At 40.8% G+C, this 23,212-nt stretch overlaps 1 protein-coding gene and 1 long non-coding RNA gene across 25 annotated transcripts in view; one reads left to right on the forward strand and one right to left on the reverse strand.

The window, feature by feature from the left end:
• The window catches only part of ZNF521 (zinc finger protein 521), a 283,782-nt gene that overhangs the window by 146,482 nt on the left and 114,088 nt on the right, over positions 1-23,212 (reverse strand). For all 23 annotated transcript variants that reach the window (XM_083622862.1, XM_083622860.1, XM_083622861.1 and 20 more), the window contains one exon: positions 14,402-17,757. In XM_083622862.1, the coding sequence (XP_083478988.1) occupies positions 14,402-17,317 (2,916 nt within the window). In that variant the 5' untranslated portion in view covers positions 17,318-17,757. The remainder of the gene's footprint in view (positions 1-14,401; positions 17,758-23,212) is intronic.
• LOC310766665 lies at positions 6-7,521 on the forward strand. Of its 2 annotated transcripts, none has more exons than XR_014550324.1 (3): positions 6-1,721; positions 2,948-7,188; positions 7,417-7,521. It is a non-coding gene; the product is annotated as an uncharacterized lncRNA (long non-coding RNA). The 2 variants fall into 2 exon arrangements; XR_014550325.1 differs by having other exon boundaries at positions 2,951-7,188.

Genomic DNA, 23,212 nt, shown 5'->3' on the forward strand with positions numbered 1-23,212 from the left:
GGAAACAACAATGGAAAGTATTAATTAAGCAAGTATGCACATAAATGAATTCTCACAACAATTACGTAAAAAAAAATTCAGCAAGCTAAAAATGTGGACATACTAAATATTAGTATAGAATCAGACACTATTTCTATATCTTCCCCATTTCTCCTGTTTTGCTAGTCTTACAACCCACTAGACATAAGTCACATCCACTGCAGTTGGATGTCTACTTATGCATCGTTTAAAAAGAGAGAAGGGGATACAATTTTGCAAACCTTTTTCTTCAACTTCCAACTTAAAGGCTTTTCTATCTAAAAAAGAAAACTAGCACACCAGTGAAGATTCAGTCAAGCTGACATGCTAGATTTCTAAATGCTTAGAAGTTGTTCTGTTGCCAGTGGTCTCTTACATTCAGCTGGTAACAAGGATTGGTTCCCCAAATATTAAAGAACCCATAGCACATTTCTTCACTTGATCATAAATCAAGAGAAACAGAGAAAGTTTCTCCTCAATACTCCGCAGAACGAATCCAGATGACCAGCTTACCAAGCGGTCATTGCACAGTGTTATGAGATATGGCTTGGTAAATTATATTCATCCAATGTCACATGACTGCCCAGGTTAATGTGTGTCTTACTCTGCTTCTTATCTAGGATTTGCATACCTCCTGGGGGAATTAGGATCGATCTCAATATGGCCAATTTCTTTTCGCTTGGGAAGCCCCCAAACCATTTTCTAACACCACAGCTCCTACGCTGCAGTAAGATGCACAAAATGTGTCAAATATCCACAACCCTGCTCTTAGATTGCTCTGACTGATGGAGCCTTGAAGGACATTATATTAGTACAATGCATGTCCAGCCGACCAGCAAATGTCAGGACCCCCGGTGGCTGTTGCCAGCCTTACATGGCTGCTAGTCAAACAGCTAACAGGGGACATGTAACTTCTTTTTATGTATGCGTTCTTACTGTAGTGCGTTTCATTTGAATATTAGTTCATCATCTTTCCCAAAGAGGGGGCGTATGCTTGTTTGGGGCACAGGTTGAGTGGAAGAAACCATCTTTGTAATCTGTAAATGCTGAAACCTTTATAAATGTGTGCAATTCAATGGCATATTCTTCAGAGAAAGTGAGCTCCATGGCTGAGTGGGGACTGGGATTCTGGTCTCCTAAGTCCCAGACTAACACTCAAATCACTATGCCACACTGGTTTAAGCTATGTACCTGACAGCAAAATTCCTGTATTCTGAATCTACCCTATTTAGCTAAAACTGAAGAGACATAGCTTGTTGATCTTAAATCAGTGCAGTCCTGCCACTTTCATTCGCATAGCGCCAAACCATGATCTGGCATTGCTTCTGACCTTGTGTCCAGTTTTAAGAATTACTGGTAAATGTCAACAACCACAGAGCTTATGACAGTTACTGCAACACATTCCTGTTCAAGTCAAAGATTTTAAAACTAGAACCTTAATACCTGAAATGTGCAATATCTGAGTAATTTATAGTATTCCCATAAAAATCCCAAAGGGAAATCTCAGAAAATTACATTTACCAGTAAATCTCAAAGCTAACTCAGTGCCTTCAATAAATGTCTAAATGTCATCTTCATTTCCATCGTAAATGTCTAAATCTCATCCTCATTTCTATCATTTACCAGTGAAGGACATTTATAAGCCCTGGGACACAAACATCTGACATTTCCGGCTGGGCCTCCTAAAATCTTGAGAATTGCAAGTAAATATCAAGATCCACCAACTTTCATTTGCCATAGCATATATACCCTATTAACTTCATATTTCTAAATCTTTCAATTGCATACTTGCTCATTTACAACAACTGTAATCTATTTTAATAGTTCATATCATTTGCTTCAAGTGGCAAATACTTGGGTAGAAATATCATTAGATAGACTGGTGCCTTAGAATAAACCCAGCTTTAATTTAATTTAATTTGGCGATGGATGGGGACCATTTATTTACTCTTTAAGGTGGCACTTGTAGGGATGTGGTCCATTACTTGATGCCAGTTCAAGAGATTCATCACCAGTACCAATTCGCTTCAGTTCTCACTTTGCTATTTTTAACCATTCCTGATCCAGTTCTTAGGTTTTCAAAAATAGTGTTATTGTTTACGTTCTTTATGACGATCTCAGGGCTGGTTGAAAACGCAGTGAGCCCACTGAAGTATGCATCTTGCCTCAAGGTTACTGTCTGTTCAAGTGAAGATGAGAAGGCAACAAAGCCCCTGTCCCCTTACTCTTGTTTGTGGTTTTTCCTTGTCAACCAGCTACCACATTAACAACTTAAATTGTCAAGCAAATCAGTAACTCATTTCATTTATTGTTCATTTGGATTTTAGGGCACCATGTGCTTATGATTCATTCACCTACCCATGCACCCCCAAAAAGCCAGTTCACATCACTCAAGACATGGCTTGCAGGGTGTGCTTATGATTTTCACCACAACCCACCACACACTTTGGCCGGGGTAGGGGTGGGGAATGCAGTTTTATTTTTGCATGGACAAAAGCTACTAAGTATTAACCGCTGATAGGAAGATTATTATAGTGGTATAATAAAAAATGTAATATTATTATAAAAACTATATGCATCAGGCTCACATTTCAACACTCACAAAATACAGATGAATTCCATTTTTTTGCTGCATTAATAAATATAACATTTTCACATTAAGACAATGGCTGTGCTTTCATTGTGAGTTTGGCAAAATCACATGGAATGAAAAAAATGAGAAATGGGTTAACGATAAAACAATGAATGTTAATGGTTGTTAATGGCTAAAATAGTCACTTGAACAGTGAATCAATTACAGAAGTAAATGTGAATATACATTTCAGCAGCACCCTTATAGCAGGACAGGTAAGATCAGATGTTGCCGCTGATGGTAGCTGAATCTTAGCGGAACAAATGTTGTCATATAATTTTTTTTGTTAATTGTAAGCAGGAAATCAGCAGAAAGTCACTACAAGCAAGCCTACTTCACAAAGAGAGTGGAAAAGTGGCCTATGGATCAGTTTGATGCTTGGTCTGCTTGTAGCAAATTTCACCATCATCCCTACATAAGACATGTCAAGATGAGGAAAAATGTATTTCAGGTACCTGGGACTCCAAAACAGAACATGCCAGGTAGGAAAATTGCATCTACAATAGACTTTTAAATAACAACCATCAATGTTGAGAGATTTATTGTGCCAAGTTCCTTAAAAGATGTTTTTGATACTGACACGTAGGCCAGCACACATTGCGTATATAACAATCACTCTTCCTTTTTTAACATTATTTCCCTTTAGAACTAGTTAGAAAATATTTCTTGCTCCCAGGTGCCTAACATTATATATGGCTTATTAGCATACCCCAGCATTACTCCTGATATGTGACTTTATTGAAAAACAAAGAAACGTAAACTTAATGGCTGGTCTTTTCTCTCGTTAGAACAGTAAAACATAGTGCATGTCGAGAATTGTCAACAGAAATTATGACGGATGAATACAATGACACAACGTACAAAGCTCTCTCTCCCCCCCCCCAACTTTATTTGAAGCTTAATGATAGCAAGGAAAAATCACTTGACAAAAACAACAACAACACAGCTCTTACTAGCCTCTTCAGAATGATCTGACATACTTGAAGATCAACATAGACATCTTCTTTTATCATAAAACAAGAGACTGTTTTTGTCTCTGCTGCTAGATCAAACACTAGTTCTTTTTAGATTCCAAAGAGCTTCTAAAATGTTACTATCAACTTTTATTAAGTCAGCAATATACTTAACTAGACTTGTGTCAACGAACTTAAGATTTTTAAATGATCAAAAATGCCGTCATATTCAAACCTTGCAGGAGCAAACACAGCATTCTTATTTCCATCATTTTGTTTCTTTTAACAAAGCAGCAAAGGATTGATTTCTTCTGAAATCAGCAGTACACTTCTCATTTGAATGCCTCTTGGATCAGTCTCTAAAAGAAGTGGGTGCTGGCTACTGCTATGGTAGTTTTCTTTTCATTTTGTTGCTAGTCTCTCCACGCAGTGGTGCTATCTAACTCATGCTGAAGAAAGGAAAGAGGTCAAATATGATGGTAATATATATTAATATTTTTATTAAGTGTAAATTTTAGTGTTTATTTACTTCCAAGATTTGTAGACCACTTTTCACCAAACATGATCACAAAGCAGCGTACAGGGAGTGTTCTTGTTTAGTGACGGCTTTGGGAAATGTGTATTATTTGGGGTGCGTAGGTTGGCAGGTATCTCATGGATGAAAGAAATCAGGCAGGTACATTAAGAAAAATATGTTGGTTTAAAGGGCAACATGGAAAAATATGGGTAGAGAAAAACCAGGAAGCTCTTCAGCAACCTGAATCTGTGCTGTCATATGGACAGAGGCCCTGATCAGGATTACTATATAGCTAGAATGAAAACTACAATATAGGGTGAAGCAATGCCATCAAGATCCCAGGCAGTATCTTTCGAAAGCAATAAAGTTAGCTTTGGTGTGGAAGCCAGAAGACCACTCTGCAAAGCTGCTTGCCTGCCAAGAGTCAGGGGCTGTTAAGCTGGCGTTTCATCAGCAGAAGCTAGTGGTCATGAGATATTTTTTTCCTGAATGAGCAATTTATCTGTAGGAGATGGGGCTTGACAGCAGGTCTCTGTAGGGGCATTTGTGTGAGGGGGAAGGAAAGGTGTGTGCAGAGTGAACTGAGAGAGAATCAAACAGAGAGCAGTGAGTTGGCTGAAAGTGAATCGCCCCTGGGTTGCAAGCACTCTCTCTGAGAATCAGATGTGGGGTGAGTGGAATTCTTGCCTGCTGAGGGAGTGTCAGTTTGCTTCTAATATGCTCTGCTTGTATATTTGTAAATGAACAGATATTGCAAAGACATCATAAGTCTCCAGTGCTCTCATTCAAACGAAATTAAACCCTGTAGCACTGCCCCTGGAAATTCTCACTATTTGAGGAAGTGCGAAGTGTGTAACAGTGTGATATCTTTGTTTAGGCTTATAAACAAGTATTACTAATTAATGATGCACATCTCAATCCTTCATTCAAAATTTGCCAAAGAAGTATGCAGTTTGCCTTTACTCTGTATGTTAGAGATAAAAAAAAACCAATTCAAACACTGTGACTACAACTCTCCTTCCAAAATTAATTGTAGACTTATAAACTATTATGGAGCTCGAGTAAGAGATTGGCATAGATCTGCAACAGCCCATGGGATTTCCTCACTGAATACGGCGGTATGTGGCTCAAGCCTAAAAATTCATATAGAAAACTGCATAAAGGTTTTCTCCCCCTTAAATACAACTGTGATGCTAACTCCTTGTACCACTGGGGATGGTAGCCAATGCTGAATTATAGCAGTTCATAAAACAGCTCATAATATTCCTGACCTGAAAAGTTAGGTGATGTTAGAAGGCCAATTCAGTGCTGTGGTCTAATATAAGAACTCCCAGTTCTGCAGCTTTTCCTCAGGTTTGGTGAACTTGCCACTGAAGGAGGAAACCAGTTCCTTCCTCTGTGCCACCAGACCACCAGCATACAGCTTGTTTGCCCGTTCTTCACCAGAGCACTGCCACCACTCTCCAGCTAGAACATGCTCCCTATACAAGCCCATCCTTCGGCCTGACCTCCTGATAAAATTTTTGGAAAGTGTTCCTCCAGACTGTTGCAATTTTGCAATAGGGATTCAATTGCATAGCAGCAAATTCAGATTGTACAATGAAACCTTGTGCAAAGAAATCAGGATGAACGTTCAATAAACAGGTCATGTGGAAGCTACCCTTATTAGGAATTAAACAGTCTTTTTGAAAACTTCAGTAAAAATCATCTGTGCACAATTGAGCTAAAATTAGGTACTTTTGAATTTCATCAATTTCAATGTTAGAGAGCTAAGAACATGCTTAACCCTTTCATTAAATTAGGAAGTATTTGAAGTACTTAACTTTATGCCGAATTGTGCCCTCTGCATTTAAAATCTGTCCAGGTCCGCGCTTAGGTTTGACAGTACTGATATGGTACTAAAAGTTCAAATCATGCTGAAATAAAGGAAATAGTCAAGAATATAGAAACATACCCTCCAACATTCCACATGAATGTTCAAAAGAGTGTATCAAAATAGATGTCTCAACATCTATCGCTTTTGTTCAAAACTAATTTTATCTATATTTCTTTATCACCCGTTGATTCTTCTACTCATTCTTAATTCTTTCCTTTTTTCTTCCCTCTGAGCGCGGTCTTGGGAGAGAAAATATTAATCCCTTCCTGTTAAATTCTGCAAATCTTGTGTGTCTTCAAAATAAATGTTTTTATAAGGAGTTTAATGCTGTTAAGTACTTATACTGCATATTAATCTTTTCTTTTGTATTGTCTCCACAGCTTTTTCAAATCCAGGGAAACTGTGTGTGTTGCACCCTCTTTCAATGCTTTCAAATAAACTTTGTAAAAATATTCAATCAACATTTCTAGGCATGATCTCACTTTAGAGGAACTGTGCCCTTTATCTTTCATTAGATCTTAACTTTCTAGGTGTTCCTCTATTAAATTCTGATTAGCCTCTCTAGGAGCTTCTCCTACTGTTTAAACCAAGCTTTTAAAACATGTAATTTTCTGGCTAATCCTCATGCTCACCTAAATGCCTACCTTAACATTAGCTATCCCTTAACCTGACAATAACTCTTCAGTTTCCAAAGCAACAAACATACCTATTTAAGAGCTTCCTTTTGTCTAATATACTAATCCTAGATATGCACAGTGATAGTGCATCCAGTTTTAACTGTTTTGCTTTGCTTTGGGAGAAGCCCAGAGAACTGTTATGAGAGGTCACATAAATGCAGTTAATAAGTTAACCCCGCTTACATGAGAGTAAGCACCATTGAATTCAAAAAGGCTTCTTTCAGAGCAGACACCAAACCCAAGAAAACTGGCTTGTTCATGTTGCTACCTTCCCTTGACAAGCTATTTTTTGTTGAACCAATTAAAACAAATGAGACTGGTTTCTTTTCATGGAATTTATGGCTCTCCTCTTCCACATTTTATCCTCACAACCCTGAGACATAGACTGACAGTGAAAAGCCGAAGGTGGTCTAGGGAGGTTCACAGATGAGTCGTGATTTTAACTCTGGTCTCCTACAATCTGGTCTATTTAATATCCCTCCACATTCTGGCAAAAAGCCATAGAAGTAAATACAGTGGTACCTCGGGTTAAGTACTTAATTCGTTCCAGAGGTCCGTTCTTAACCTGAAACTGTTCTTAAGCTGAAGCACCACTTTAGCTAATGGGGCCTCCTACTGCTGCCGCGCCGCCGGAGCACGATTTCTGTTCTCATCCTGAAGCAAAGTTCTTAACCCGAGGTACTATTTCAGGGTTAGCAGAGTCTGTAACCTGAAGCGTATGTAACCCGAGGTACCACTGTAAGGTAGTGATGGGCTGTAATCATTTTCCATTGGGCTGAAAGTTTAGTGGTGGGACCTAATTAATAGTTCTGTGTGACACCTTCCACCAACCAATTCAAACTCCAGTCTTATCTCATGGAATCCTCATGGAATTTGGTGGGGATTATTTCTGACAAATATATAGTTATTGTGACATAGACCCAAACTAGAAATCAAGACAGCAGGGAACCCTCCTAAACCAAAGTTAGACACTTTTCAGTTGAGTTAGGCACTAAGCACTCACACAACTGCAATGCTTTTGTGTCCACATCTTTGCAAGGCAGGAGGATGGGAAGAAAATGAGAACAGCTTTGCCCAACCTACAGGATCTGCTTGGTCACAGGCTGTCCTCACCAGGTCTAGGCCCTACCAGCTGCCGCTGCTTTGAGTCCAAAAAGATCTGGAAAGCACTACATTGGCTACTTCCGATTTAGAAAGAACTGTCCTGGCTACCCCTGTATTAGTAGGAAGAACTATCTTGCTGTCTGGATCGCAAAAAGCTATTTTTTAGGGTCCAAGGCTAGAAGAGAGAGCTGTCCATAGGCATGAATAGAGAAAGGAATTGGGACTGGGCACAAGGGTGACTGTTATTACCAATCAATTCTATCAAACTTCACCTCCATCAGCCACCATTTTGTGACTGGTGGATATCAGTAATTTTCAGTCATCCCAAGTGGCTGCATGGGAACAGAAGGACTGAGAAGCTCTGCATTAAGGCATGGTCTCTCCTTAGCACTACTTTTCTGGCACAAGGCCCAGAGATCAAGCAGCAAGTTGGGGGGGGGATACTTTACTTAGCATTATTATGGTTTTCACGCAATACATCTTTGCATGGGTTCCACTTTGTAATGGCAAAGCTTCTTTAAAAACATGGGTCTATTGTTTTAAGAAACTTTGTCCCAAATTTCTACTGCAACTGCTGAGTGCAAACTTTCTTTCAGGAAATTCCCTGGTATGCCTTCTTCATTAAGCTCTTCTCCCTTATTTCCAGTTCTCAAAAATGTCTTATATCTCTGGTAAAATAAATTGTCCACTTGGGAACAAAATTTTAATTTGATTTTGAGTGAGATAAAACACTCTCCACAACTATGAAGACCTCTTTCCTACTCTGCATTTCTTTACAAGGCTTTTATGGTGAAATCAGAGGCACTAGGCACACATTATTCATGCATACAATGTATGCATGAGTAAGGGAGAACTGGCCATGCCCCAGCATAGTTTGCGCCACTGGCCTCACTCCCTTGATGCTTCAATCTTGTGCTGCACCTATGTGTGCTCAGCTAAATACAAGTAAGTGCACTTTTGCAGCCTCCATTGCGCAGTGGTAGAGCATCTGTTTTGTATGCAAAAGATCCCAGATTTAGTCCCAGCTAGGACTAGAAATGTCTCCCAGTTATCAAGACTCCCGTTATCAGTCAGTGTAGACAACACTGAGCTAGATGGGTCCAACAAGCTCCCCTCCCTCCATGTCTTCCAGGACCAGAAGTGGTATGAAGAAGCAGTAGCATAGACAGGCATGTTGGCATAGTTTCAGATTGCCTGGGCAGCTGTGGGAAAGTGGGTGTCTTCAGCCTCCACAACTGCCTTGTAGGGGCAAGATCTACTGAGAAGACTTGCTGTGCTCATTAGGCATGGCTCCCCTGAGCAGGCTATGTTTCTCCTAACAAAGAGTTAACTTCACATACTCTATCTGATTTTTTGCTGGCTTGCTGCCTGACACACAGAAAGAGAGAGATACAAAGCAAAAAGGGCACAACACACAAAAAAGAAAAGCGAAAAGACCCTTTCTACTGCCTAAACATGCCCACATGTCAACAGCCAATGCGTCCTAGGTGTGCTCATACCTCTTGATATAATGCCTGAGTGATGGGACACAAGAGCAGAATACACAAGGGAGGACGGGATACTTTCTTTCAACAATGCATTCATGTCTTGAGCCCTCAAAACCGACTCCTAGACAACTCTGTCTGGCTCCTAAGTTTTGCAAAAAATAATAATTTTTTTTGGCACTCCTGGCTATAACAAATGTAGAATGCTGATGTTCACTGTGATATTTTGTACCTGTGATATTCATTCACTATCCCCCCCAACAGCTGTTATGCTAATAATAAAAAAGTCCAACAAGCAATGCTATAAGACAATGAGATAGCATTCAAGCGACCAACCACTTTTTCTACCCACAATCAGCAACAGCTGTGTCCAATAAAAGTAACAGTTTGCAAGTGCTCACTGGAGAATACTCCTTCAACACTTATGCCTATCGCAAATTTTGTAAACGCTCTCAGGATTCTGAGGCAACATGTAGGGCTCTTTAAAATTTTATAAATCTGCATCACCTTAAAAAACCCTACTGACATCAAGTGTCTCCATTTCACCTCTGAAAACAATGTGATTTATTTTGATAAATAAGCCTGCCTTTTGTCCCCACTGCCACCTTTAAGGATCCCCCTCTACTTCACTCTCAGCATCTGAATGGAAAAACGAAACACTTAGCTCTGGAAGCAGTGATAAATATCATTCTTTAAATAAGAAGAGCAACAAGGAAGGTAGGTAAGAACTTCTGCCCCCATATGAGTACAACTGGCTTTTTGTGCTGTTCAAACAAAGAGCAGAGTTATAGGCAGCAGTGGCCCCCTGTGTGACGCTCCCTGCTGCTTTGCCCCTCTTCCTCTTGCTAAACAGCAGCAAAATATAGCGCTGGGAAGCTGGAAAAGCAATGCATCCTCACTGGTGCCTACTGGTCACAGGACCAGAACTAAAGGGGAAATTGCTGCATTTCTTGATTTAATTTTTTTAATATTAATTTAATTATTTGCAAGCCATGTTTTAGCATGAACACATGAAGGCCATTTTGGTCCTCCTCCAGTCCTGCTGCTGTGAGCTAAGCCATGGTTTGTGGCTCAGTATGTTGTCTGCATGCAGGCTGGTAGTTATCTTGCTTCAAACCACAAGCTGTAACCAAGGTTTGTTCTCAGTTTGCAGCTCATAGTTTGTCTGGAGGGGAGAAACCATGAGCCTGGGTTTGGATGACATGCTAAGTCAAACCATGGCTTAGGTTACAGCAGCACAGCAGGACCAGAACAGCAAACTGGCCTTGATCTCCTCTCCAGGAGCCCAGAGGCTCACAAACTTGTGCTATGCCAGAGTTTGATGTAGCACTGCACACAAACTGAGCTTAAAAAACCTAAGCGTGACAATGGCCTGGGTCAGGTGACATGCTAAGCCAAACCTTAGTTTAGTGAGGCTGTGCAAGTGTCCATGCTCCCAGAGAGGATCTTGCAGCAGCTTTCCTCCCGACTGGTACTTTCCGATGCTGTGCTAAGCCAAGCCAAGGTTTGGATATGTATCATCCTAACCAGGACTGGTAGTTAAGCACTCCTCTCATTGATAGCAAGCTGTAGCCAAGAGCCATGGGAGCCAATAAAGGAGACACAGCTCCCAATAAAACATTTGAGGGCCCCGCCCCAAGTTAATGGGCATTGCCATTCAAATGGTGTGTGTGTTGTGTCATATGATTGATTATGTGGGGTGTAGCTTACCAGCCCCCCCTATTTTATTCAAGTTGGCACCCCTGCAAGAGCAAATCTTTACATTATCTTGCGAAGCTAAGGTTTGGCTTAATGTATCACACAAACCAGCTCAGTGTTTTAAATGTAAGATATAATTAGACCAGAAGCAGGTTTTTTTAATCATTCAAAAGTTGTATAAAGTACGTGTTAATTGAATCCCATGCTGTTGCTTTTTAGAACTGTATCACTTCCGTTTCAGCTAGCAATCATCACTGGCCCTCAGCTTCTCAGGCAGGTCCCTTTTATGCATGATGGGCAAAGTGAAGACAGAGGTGCTTTTTATTATGTCTTATAAGACTTTGTTAACAATCCCGCAGTAAGGGTTATCCAATTACCAAGGCTGGATCTAGACACATCAACAAAGCGTTTCAGTTAAACTTTGTATGAGAAACCAGGTTGGCAAAAATGGAACTCCACAGCACCATCTGGTGTCACAGTGTTAGAATTTATAAACAACGCATATAAAGCACTTTTTCTTGAACAATGTAGCTGAGTCCCAAGTTGCCCTCAACACATACCTTGACAGTCTCCTTTTAGAAACAATGCCCCAACTGTTGGAGGTGGTGATTCCAATATTTCAACTAATTTATTCCAAAAGTATTTAGGAGCTATCTTTGCTCCTCCACCTGTGCCCTTTCTTTCCCTGGTTGTTTTCCTTTATGGTGGCCCTTTACAATCCTTGGAAGATGCCTCTCAGGTCCCTAAATGCTCTAGACTATCCATACAAGCCTACTTCAGTGTGTCCCTCGAAGTCCTGCATTTTGAATCTCACCATTTCCCCCTTTCACTTTTTTTGAGACCTTGCTCCACTTATGTGTGTTTCAAATTGTGATGACCCGAAGGTGGACACAATATTCCAGCTGAACCCTAATCAGGGCCAAGTAGAGCAATACCATGAAATCCCATGATCTGAATAAAGTGTTTCTGTTCATGCAGTCCCAAGTGTGATTATTAGGCCCTTTGCCTAACACTTACACATGCAAAAGATTAGCTAAGTAAAAGTTGGAACAAACTGAAAATATCCTTCCACTCTCCAAGAAGAAAATGTGAAATCATCATCACTAAGTATCTTCCCTCTTCCCTGTAATCTATAGGCTCTTAAAACTGCCAATTGCCATTTCTGGTCAGCTTCTGGCAACTTCAAGGTTCTCAAAATTCATTAATTCTTTATACACTTTGTTGTATTTTTAGTGGGTCTGGGGAAAGCAAAGACTTTTCTAAACCTTAGAATATATTGTCTATTGGAGGCCAATTGGAGAAAGGATATTAAAGCTAACACAGCACAAATCAGCATATCATATATTATTGTTTCTATGCTTATCAATTTTTGTGATGGAACCAGAGGGAGACATTAGTTTTCTATTGCTTTCAGTTGGAGAGAGACACTACTGATATTCAATAAACTTGTTATGGGATTGCTACAGTATTTGCTTATCCCAGCAGGTGTTAACGCAAATATGGATGAGTGGGAGCAGCAGCAGAAATATCAAGTATATGGGCATATCCCCATGCCCAACTTATCAGCGATATGAGGAAAGAGGTTACATGTTTCACACATTTAGCCACTTCCAATCCAACAACCATTCAAAAGCAAACCGTTTCATGTTTAATTTGCAGGTTCCTTTGAAATCCTCTGGAAATCTAATGCCCACGCCTAAGGCCATAGAGGAAAGATAATGCTTTTTATTTGTCTGGCATTTCCTGCGATGGTTGCCAATTGATGTTCAGGCAGTAGAAGGTAAATAATTTTATTTATGTATTTCAGAGCTTTTATGCCCTGCCATATCATACACTTATCTCATAAACTTATGCTGTTTTCTAAAGATCAAGGTGCTGTGAAGTGTACAAGAGCAGGATAGCTCTTTTTTCTGATCCGTTGGCATCCTGCAAGCACTATGGCATGGGCTGTTCACAATGCTGCCGAACATAGGTCCCTTTCTCTCTGGCAATCAAGGAGCACTGAGAGTATAAAAGGGAATAGTTTCCCTACTTTTCTAATGAGCATCTATGCAGACTTGCAATAGAAAAATTAGAAGAATGTAATCCAGTGTAATACCTAATCCAGTGGCCAGTCAGATACATATGAGATGCAGGTAAAGGTAAGCCGTTGACTGGTCCTTTACCTTTACCTTACCTTACCTTACATATGAGATGCTCCCAAGCATGACACAAGCACAGTCCCATTCTCCTAGTAATTCAGAGGCATCTCAATTCATGCTCAGGTCTTTGAGAACACCTAATTAATCTGTATCAAGGATCAACAGATTATAAGGGGCTCTGGAAATAAGGTTTGGACGAGCAGAAATAAAGCTACCCTTCTCCTTAATGAAAATCAAATGACGTAGACTAAGCATAGACACTGGGTGGCTGCGACACATTTGGACTACCACAACTTCCCCTCCTGGCTATGCTTAGTTTCTTCTCGATCTATCAGGCTCTCAGATGAATAGGTATGCATGGGTGCGGTAGGAGGATAGGGGAACAAGACTTAAAAGTGCCTGGATGTAGGCCATGGGCAATATGTTTCCTTCCCCTTGTGTAAACAAAATGGAAACTAAAGCAAGTCAAGGGATAAATAATGTACATTTAAGTGTGCTTGGGAATGCCCCCTTTGGCAATTCTAATTCGTGTTAGTGATTATGATAATAGAACAAGGCCATAGCATTTACTGCAAATTAATTAATCTGGAATAAGAGTGTGATCTTGTTAATGCCCCATGGGACACTCACATTTGTACAATTTTATGTTAAAGATTATTCTGCAAGAAATGTTAATCATCTGATGCCTGGCTTGATATTCTGTCAAACATGCACACACAGAAATAAAAATTAAATTGCAATGAAAAGACTAATTTGCCCTTTAGCAAATGTAGGTGTTACACTGTGGCGTTTCTTTTTAATCAAAGTAGAGCAAGACAGGGGAAAATTAATGTCAACAACATAATTTACAAAAATAGCCCTCCTGCTCTGTTGCTCACAAATATTTTCAAAAACAGCGCTCTGCATGCCAACGCTTTGGCTTGATGTAGTTTACTTTTGTGTCATTAACACTCTGTGCCGTAAGCATAACTCAGAACTAGGGATTCCAACTCGAAATGAACCTCAGCTAAGATTCCAGCTCTCAGTTGTGCTGGCATGAAGATTATTCTCTTCAGTGATAAAGAAGACAATATCCTAGGGAGACTGGAATTAGTCCTACTCTGCATCATTCAAGCCAAAACACAAGGCTTATCAAGAAGCAAGTAATTGCTAGCTAGCTAATGGCTATGGGAGAGACACCACACATTCCGGCTAAGCATATCCTGGCAAATAACTAGCAAAATAAAAAATAAAAAATGATACTATGCATTTTTTTAAAAAAAATCAAAGGTCTGTTTTTAAGCAAAGAGAGAGAGAATTACCTCTTCAGATTGAGATGGACTGATTCTGGGCATTGGTGATACCTGTGGTGTTTTCAGATGTGTACTATTGCTGTCCGGAATGAGCTCTCTATGGACTGACTGGATGTGGTTTTGAAGTTCACTTTCTGATTCAAATTTAACATTGCAACTTGAACAGCGAGTCTTCAACCCTCCTGCTTTGCTTTTGTTCTCTGTGGAACTCAAGTTCTCATTCTGGCCCATGCCTTGCCTATTACTGCTGGAAGGGATGTTGACACTTGGACTGCCACTTTTGCTGAGATTAACACAGGCGGCACACAGACCATATGGCAGGCCATTGATGTCAAGTTTCACCAAGTCCTGTTTTGAACGGAATTCCTTTAGGCAAGAAGCACATTTGTACAGTTTCTGGAGATGCTGCACTCGCCCTGTGGCCTGCACTGCTGAAGTGCTGCTCGTCTTCTGCATGTGAAATGTCCCATGGATCTTCAGCTCCAAAGTGGAAGTCACTGTTTGCATACATACCACACAACGGAATCCCGTCAAGGAGTTTCGCAAATCAGGGTGCATCTGACAATGCTCCAAAAATTCTTCCTCGCTCTGAAGAGGCATTTTGCAAATTCTGCAATTCCCTGTATCTAGGCTCTTACTATGTGTGACTTTATGTTCTGTAAGAGTCAGAAGAGACGGAAATCGCTCGCCGCATATTGGGCACATATAGTGTTTCACTGGACCCAAATGTGTCTGCATGTGTTCACGGAGTCCGTTTTCTGAAAAGAACGTCCGAGAGCACACATTGCACTTGTAGTTCCCTTTAATCAGTTCTGCCTTTTTCTTAATTATGGCACTTTCCCCAGGTCGGATGTTGTGATCTCGCAGCTGGTGATTTTGCAGGAGAGACTCCATTGTATAGGCCGCCCCGCAAATATCACATCCGTACATTGGCTCAGATGTATCGACGTCTTCTTCACTGCCATCATGGCTATTGTGTGACTCCTGGCTATTTGTCAGCAAGGTCTGTAGCTCTACTTCTTCTTTCTGAACTGGCTCAGATGCTCCATTGGTTCCACAATTAGGGGTTTTTGTTTCAAAGACGCAGTGCTTTTCCCTCAAGTGTTTCTCCAGCAGTATGATGGCATGAAATGCTTTGCTGCAAAACTTGCAGTTGTACTTTTTGCTGTGTGTTGTGATGTGGCACTGCAGCTCCACCTCAGTACCAAAGGACTCGCCACAAAAGATACACTTGTGCACTTTCCCTTGGTTCTCGAGATGGTTGTGTTTGACATGGAGCTGCAAGTCCGTCTCGTTGCGGAAATCCCAGTTGCAGGAGGTGCACCTGTACACCTTCTTTTCGTTGCTGTGCTTCACGGCCAGGTGAAGCTGAATGGAGACCTTTGAATCAAACACCTCTTGGCACAAAGTGCAGCGGAAAAACACGAAGGTATGCATGTCAAGCAAGTGCTTCTGCAAGTCATCCACTGAAGTAAACTGTTTGTCACAACTTTCACAGATGTAATAAGTGGAGGTTATCATGAAGTGGATGGTCACGTGCTTCAGCAGGGACTCTTGGTTTGGAAACTCCTTGTTGCACTGAGGACAAGTCAGTTTGGGTAGGACAGTGTCAAGGTGTGTTTTTAAGTGAGTCTGGAAACCATCCAAGGAAGTGTACTTAGCACCACACTGATTGCAAATGTATTCTCCAGTAGGGCGTGGAGGGACACCACCAACAGCTTGCATCATCTTTAAAGAAGCCTGCTCTATAGTCACTGGAGATAAGGGGCTCATGGCTCTAGATTTCTTTCCATTATGAATGTAGTTTAGCGCTAACGGAATGTTCTTGTGATTTTCCTTTATATGTTTATTCAGTTTAAGAACACTATTAAATATTGGGGAATTTGTACAATAAGAACAAGAATATACTTCCACAACCGGGTCCTTGGGGGTTCCCAGCACAGGAGAACCAAAACGGGAGCTACTGAGATCACAATGGACTTGTCTAATATGCTCTTCCAAAGAAGAATCAGTAAGAAATCCCATGTAACAATGGGGACAAAAGAACGCATTACTGTCCTTAGCAGCTGGATTTGCAAATCCGTGATTACATCTAATGTGTTCCTGAAGAGTGTTGAGGTCATTGAAAACTTCCGAGCAGAAGTTGCACTGGTAGATCATAGCAGGCATGGTCGAAACAATCAGCGCAGGATCTGGGCCTTCGTGTATTTGTTTAAGATGCTCGTTCAGATTGTAAAGCGAAGGTAATACTTCTAAACAATACTGGCAAATATGGGCCTGTTCGGGTTTATCTAAATGCATAGTTTTCAGGTGTATCTGGAGCACTGCAAGGCTTGAAAACAATTGCTTGCTGCAGTATATGCAGCTGTAGGTAACCTTGGCTTGCTTGCTTGAAGGCCCCGTGATATCTGTCACTTGTTGGGCTGCCCGTTTTCTTCCACGGCCTTTTGTTATGGGGGGAGCTGTTTCAACCATAGTTGAACTGTCCACTGAGAGGTTTGAATCTGGTGTAGTGCTAGACACTGAGGTGTAGCCAACAGTCACTAAAGAGGGGCTGTTGCTATGGTTGCATGATTCGGGCTGCTGGTGGCTATCCATGTGGCTATACAGCTCTTCAACACTATGGAAGTTCTCTGAGCAAATACTGCACATGTGTTTCTTTTCCGCTCCATTGTGAGCCTGCTCCATGTGGTTTACAAGGGAACTTTCCTCTACAAAGAGTTCGTGGCAGTAAACGCACTGAAGAGCAGCTCTGTCTTCATTCGGGGAACACTCCGGGTGGCATTCTGCTATGTGCTTCTGAAGGTCTTCGGGGAAATCAAAACCTTCTTCACATTGACTGCACTTCTGAGTGTCCTTCATTTTCCAGTCCTCCATCCGGGAGGCAGACTGAGAACCATCTTTGTTCCTCTCGTGGACTTGCATGTGACCGTGAAGCGAACTAGAGGAGAGGAACCCGCGCCGGCAAATGGCACACTTATATGGCTTGTTAGAGGTATGAGTCTTTAGGTGGATTTTAAGGTGATCGCTTCTCGAAAATGCTGCATCGCACTCGCTGCAGTGGTATTTCTTATCTCCCGTGTGGAGTTTGATGTGGCGATCTCTGCTCCGCTTGTGTTTGAAAAGGCGGCTGCAATACGTGCACTTGAAAGGGAGCTTGTCGCTGTGACTTTGCTCGTGGTGCTTCAAATAGCTGAGGCGGCTAAACGACTTGTCGCAAAACTGGCAGGGGTAGGGCAGTCCAGGAACACCTTCTTCTTCGCCAAAATCACAGCCGTCTCCATGGCTTGGGGAAGTCTGATCTTTGCTTGAAGGTGAAGAAGCTGGCCATGAGCAGGAAGGGTCATCCTCAATGTCTACTCCATCTGGAAAAAGGGAGGTAAGAGAAGCAAACGGTTAAGGGCTTCCTCTTCAGACGGTACTTGTCATGAATATATACATTTGATCAGAAATGTACTGAAATGCGCATGCAATTGTACAACATCGGCAGGCTGCCTTCTGCACCCGCACCCATCTTCTATAATATACTAATTCAAATTGGATGGTAAACTAGAAAAAGCCATGAAATCGGTCTGTTCCCGCATTATCCTTTTATTGCTTTTATCATTTGTAGTTGCTTGATGCGTATTATACATTGACATCTTTATTAAAATGCAGATTTTAATATACTTAATGTGTCTTTTGTATCCACCATAAAATGATTTGTATACTACGGGAACAACTGGAAGTGCCAACCAGGGAAAAAGTATTAGAAAATTATTTCAAAATTAAGAGTCACCCGCATGCCTAATATTTAATAAAAACAGAGTAATTCAAATTTCTCACTTTTGTATTAAACTTGGTCCTGAAAAGAACATAGTTTAATGGATTATTAGCTACCAGAGTTAAGGAAGAAAGCATAAAACAGAATGAAAAAAATATCTTCAGAAACACGCTGTTGGGATCTGGTGACACCCTCTACTACTTTGCTGCAGTTTCCCACTTGAACTCAGATAATTTAGCAGCTACTAACCAGCACCGAAATAAATACATGGCTAATAACACGTGAGTTTGTATTAGGTTTATATTGAGTCAGCTAGGGTTAAGTGAAAGGAGTGAACTTCACAAAAGCTAGATTCGAACCGTGTATTATCTTCTTCTAAAGTTCAAGAGGTTGCCCACCATTTCTTCCTCTTTGCAAAAAAACTTTACTGGCGGAATTTCCTTAGTAAAACAGAGCCCAAACATTTAGGTGATCATAGACAAAGCAACTTGCAAAAAAACTGGAAACAGGAACAAATGACAAATTATTATGGTAAAAGCTGAAAGATTTATGAGTAACAATGAAAAGACAAACAAGAACATATGCCAAGTAGTAACCAAAACGACTTAGCTATTATACTACTTCATTTCTGGGTTTTAGGCTGAAACCTATAGAAACCAATGTGTCAATTTCTTTTTTAGATGGAGAATGTCTACAAATCACTTATGACAGAAAATACTCTAAGAAGAAGTGTTTCACTGCTGGAGTCAAAAATTAGTTAATTCAAAATACTTGTATTGTTATATATTAACATAATTTTATGCTGATTTTAGTTCCATTTATATACAACTGTTTATTCTGACAAATGATTTGTTGCTAGTTATTTAGAGCTCAAACTAGCACAAAGTTCTCTTGCCCACATCCACTGAAGTGAGTGAGCGCTATGCAAGAAACTACCCATTAATCTCAAAAGGATATGCACAGGAAAAATTCCTAGTGCATATTCTTAACAAAACCATTCATTTTAGTGTTTAAAACACTGATCTAGCAAACGAAACACCTGACAAAACAAAACCTTTATTTATTTATATTATAGGTAATAATATTTCTTGCAATACCAAGTCAATTAGAATAATAACATTTTTTAAAAACAAAAACCCTGAATAATCATCCTTGGAGAAATCATATATTAAATGTGTGCCGATAAATAAATAAATTCAAAACTCCTTAATACCTACAGTCTCTAAAAGGCAAATTATTTATCATACAACACAAAAGCCACAATTGGCTTACAGCAAAACACTCCAAGTCTGCTTTCTTTAAGGTAACAAGATTTCACTAGATTGTGAACTTTATGCTTATCCACAGGAAACAGAAGAGGATTTGTCCTTTTCCTGCATTTCGAAACCGATAACAACACCATCTCACTATCAATGCCAGACAGCAACCATCTAACTCTGAGAAAACAACCAATACCATTCCTGGATCCTTGCCCATTGCAACAATGCTTTTAAGTGCAAGCTGAACAGTGGACAGGTTGTGTCCTCTTCTTTATTACTCAGAGGCTGTCCGCAAGCTATGCCCGATTCCTGTCAGGATCTTCAAACTGCTCCATGATCCAAAAAGATTAAAAATTAAATGGGCTACCACACAGGGAACATCTTGTGGATAAGGCAGCCTACCAATATGGGAAGAAGCACAGAAGTCAGATTTGACTTCACCTGTCCCGTGTTCTGTCTTCTAGACAAAATATTTTATAGTAAGTAGGCTACATTCATTAGGGCAATACCTTCTCTAAATATCACTGTGCGAGTCCCATTGGAATTTGTGGGTTCATGATAAAATAAACCTCACCAGTCTTTTCCTCTTAGGTCAAATGTTTATTTCCTTATTTTCATATAGCATCATCAATGTGCATGATGCTTCACAGAATGCAAAGGGACAAAAGTTAATTGCTTCCTTTACACAAAGTTAGGCTTGATCACACACTTAGGGCAGGATTCTCCTCCCCCCCTCCCCCCCCCCCGCATACCCCTTGCACCCACTAAAATGGACTTGGGAGAATCCCCAGAACAACAAGAAAACAACAGAAAAGATGGGGGGGGGGTCGTTCCATCTGGCAAGTTGCAATGCTTGTAATAGCACAATGTTGAACTCCATTCTTCATTGTGGCAGTACATGAGGTCTAGGGATGTTGTGCCAAAGACTCCATGCAAAACATAGGTTTTAAGGAGTTATTTGAAGGATGTGAAGTTGTGTTCTGTGAGGTGTTTTCAAGCACAAAGGGCAGCAAGGTAGAAAAAGCAGATATGTTTGAGGGAGACAGTGCAGGATGCCAGAGCTAGAGAAGGGAAAGGCACAGAAAGCAATGTATAAGAAGAAATGATCTTAGACAGGGGTCAGCAAACTTTTTAAGTGGGGGGGGGTCCACTGTCCCTCAGACCTTGTGGGGAGCCAGACTATAATTTGAATAACTAAAGAATGAATTTCTATGCCCCACAAATAACCCAGAGACGCATTTTAAATAAAAGCACACATTCTACTCATGTAAAAACACCAGGCGGGCCCCACAAATAACCCAGATGCATTTTAAACAAAAGGACACATTCTACGCATGTAAAAACACGCTGATTCCTGGACCGTCCGTGGGCCTTAGTTTAGAAGGCGATTGGGCCGGATCCGGCCCCCGGGCTTTAGTTTGCCTACCCACGATCTTAGAGGTGGGAGAGGCCATGGAGAGCTTTAAACAAAAGGTCAAAGAGGAACATCACATTACACAAATTACAAAACTTCAGATGTAACTTTACCAATATAACTTCTCCATTATCTCATAATTTCACCTGACAAATCCTAATGTACACATGTTAACATGTGCAAATGTGTCTATACATAATGCATATCACACACACACACACACACACACACACACACCACAGACCCCCTTGACAGAATTTTGGACCTCAGGAAAGTCCCTCATTACCACCCCTTTGTCTCTCCTTTATCCCACATCACCCTCACCCCTTGGCAGTTCTTTTCCTTTGGGTTCCTTTAGGGGAAAGGGCTGTCTTGAAATATTTCCTGCCTGCCGGATTACAGCTCCTCAGGGCATGATCTGAGGCGAAGGACCAGCTTCCCCTCCCCTCCTGAAGTGCTCAGCCAGGAAGGGAGGGAGGGGGGAAACCTCCAGGCATATGGCTTGGCTCCCTGAAGAATCAAGTCCTGAGCATTCTTTCCATGTCCCCAGCCCTTCCAAGAACACTCCACCCACCAAAGCACTCTTTTTCTCAAGTCTACTGTCCTTAAAGGGGCACAAGAAAACCGTTTCAAGGAAAATGATTCATGTTCTGTGAGGAGCACCGATCAACATCAAGCAGCTGGAGCTTCAAATGCAACTGCTTCATTTCATTGAAACTTTAAGGGATATTCTAGTTTTTGTTTTAAACACCAAAAGCATGATTTTTTTTAACCAGCCCATTCTTTATAAAATTGAATTTATGAGTAATGCAATTTTGATAAAATTTAAATATTTTATTTATTTTCTAAAGAAAATAATGAATAAATACATACAGCTTTCATCATTATAAAGTATCAGCTAATTACATCCTGTGCTTTTCTGTTCCAAACAATTATATATACCTGCTCTGATTCTGACTTCCTTGGTTTCTAACATACAGGACCATTATGCAGATTTTAGTACACTAAAAGGGGGGAAACATGAAAAATCAATAACAACAAAACTCACAGCAGCCAACATATCTAGAGGCAAGCAGATCTCCTGGAAGAGGGAATTCCAGAGGCAAGGGAGCTACCACAGAAAAGGCCTTTTCATGCATTGTCATAGAATCATAGAACTGTAGAGTTGGAAGGGATCCAGGGGGTCATCTAGCCCAATCTCCAAGGAAGGAGAGTCCACCATCTTGTGAGTCTAGTTCACTGCTGAACAGCTGTTACTGTCAGAAAGTTCTTCCTGATGTTTAGTCAGAATCTTCTTTCTTGTACCTTGAAGCCATTGGTTCAGTCCTACGCTCCGGAGCAAGAGAAAACAAGCTTGCTCCATCTTCCATGTGATAGGGGCAAAACTAAGAGCATTTAGCCAGAACCTTTACCCCTGGTGATAACTCCAGAGGCTCTTAGCTTGTCAACTATTTTTTACTATCTGGACTTCTCTCCTTCCTAGGCACCCTCCCCTGCAGCCCTGAGACTCCCATTAACCCCCAAAGTCAAAACAGGGAGCTCAACCAATTCCAGGAGTGAAACACCAGAGCAGCCCTTTGAAAAGAGCAAAGCACACCCAGCAGAGAAGGTGGGCCAAGAAGCAGCTTTCAGGTTTGCAAGTTGCTATGGAGAGAACTGTATGTGTATGTTTGTCCCATTTTTTATTGGTGCAGCTGGTTCTTCCTACCCGAGTATAGAAGCTTACATTTGTCCCTATTGAAATTCGTTTTGTTACTTTTGGTCCAGTTCTCCAATCTGTTACAGTCATCTTGAATCCCAACGTTATCTTCTGCAGCATTAGCTACCCCTCTGAGTTTGGTGTCATCTGCAGATTTGATGAGAATCCCCTCAGTTCCTTCACCCAAGTCATTTAAGACATTGAACAATGCTGGGCCCAGAATAGGACACTGCAGCACCCCAATGACCATTAATGAGGAACCATTAATGGGTATTCTTTGGGTTTGGTCAGCCAACCACCCACAAATCCATCTAACTACGGTAATTCAGTCCATATTTTACCAGTTTCTCCACAAGAATATCAAGGGAGAATTTGTTAAAAGCCTTCCTGAAATAAAGATATACTATGTCCACATCATTCCCCTGATCCACCAAGCTTGTAGCTCTCTATATAAAAAAATAGATTTGTCAAGAATGACTTGCTTTTGAGAAACTCATGCTGGGTCTTAGTAACCACAGCATCCTTTTCTAAGTGCTCAGACTGGCTGTTTAATTATGTTTTAGGACCTTAGACATTCCTGAAGGAACAGCAAGAAGGACCTCTATGGAAGTTGTCAGTTCTCCTGCAGGATTATATGGAGAAAGGTGTGTTTGGTGTTTTATAAGTCTAAACCAGCACTTTCAAG

This window comes from Podarcis filfolensis (genome assembly GCF_964270895.1).
Source record: "Podarcis filfolensis genome assembly, chromosome: 7".
NCBI lineage: Eukaryota > Metazoa > Chordata > Lepidosauria > Squamata > Lacertidae > Podarcis > Podarcis filfolensis.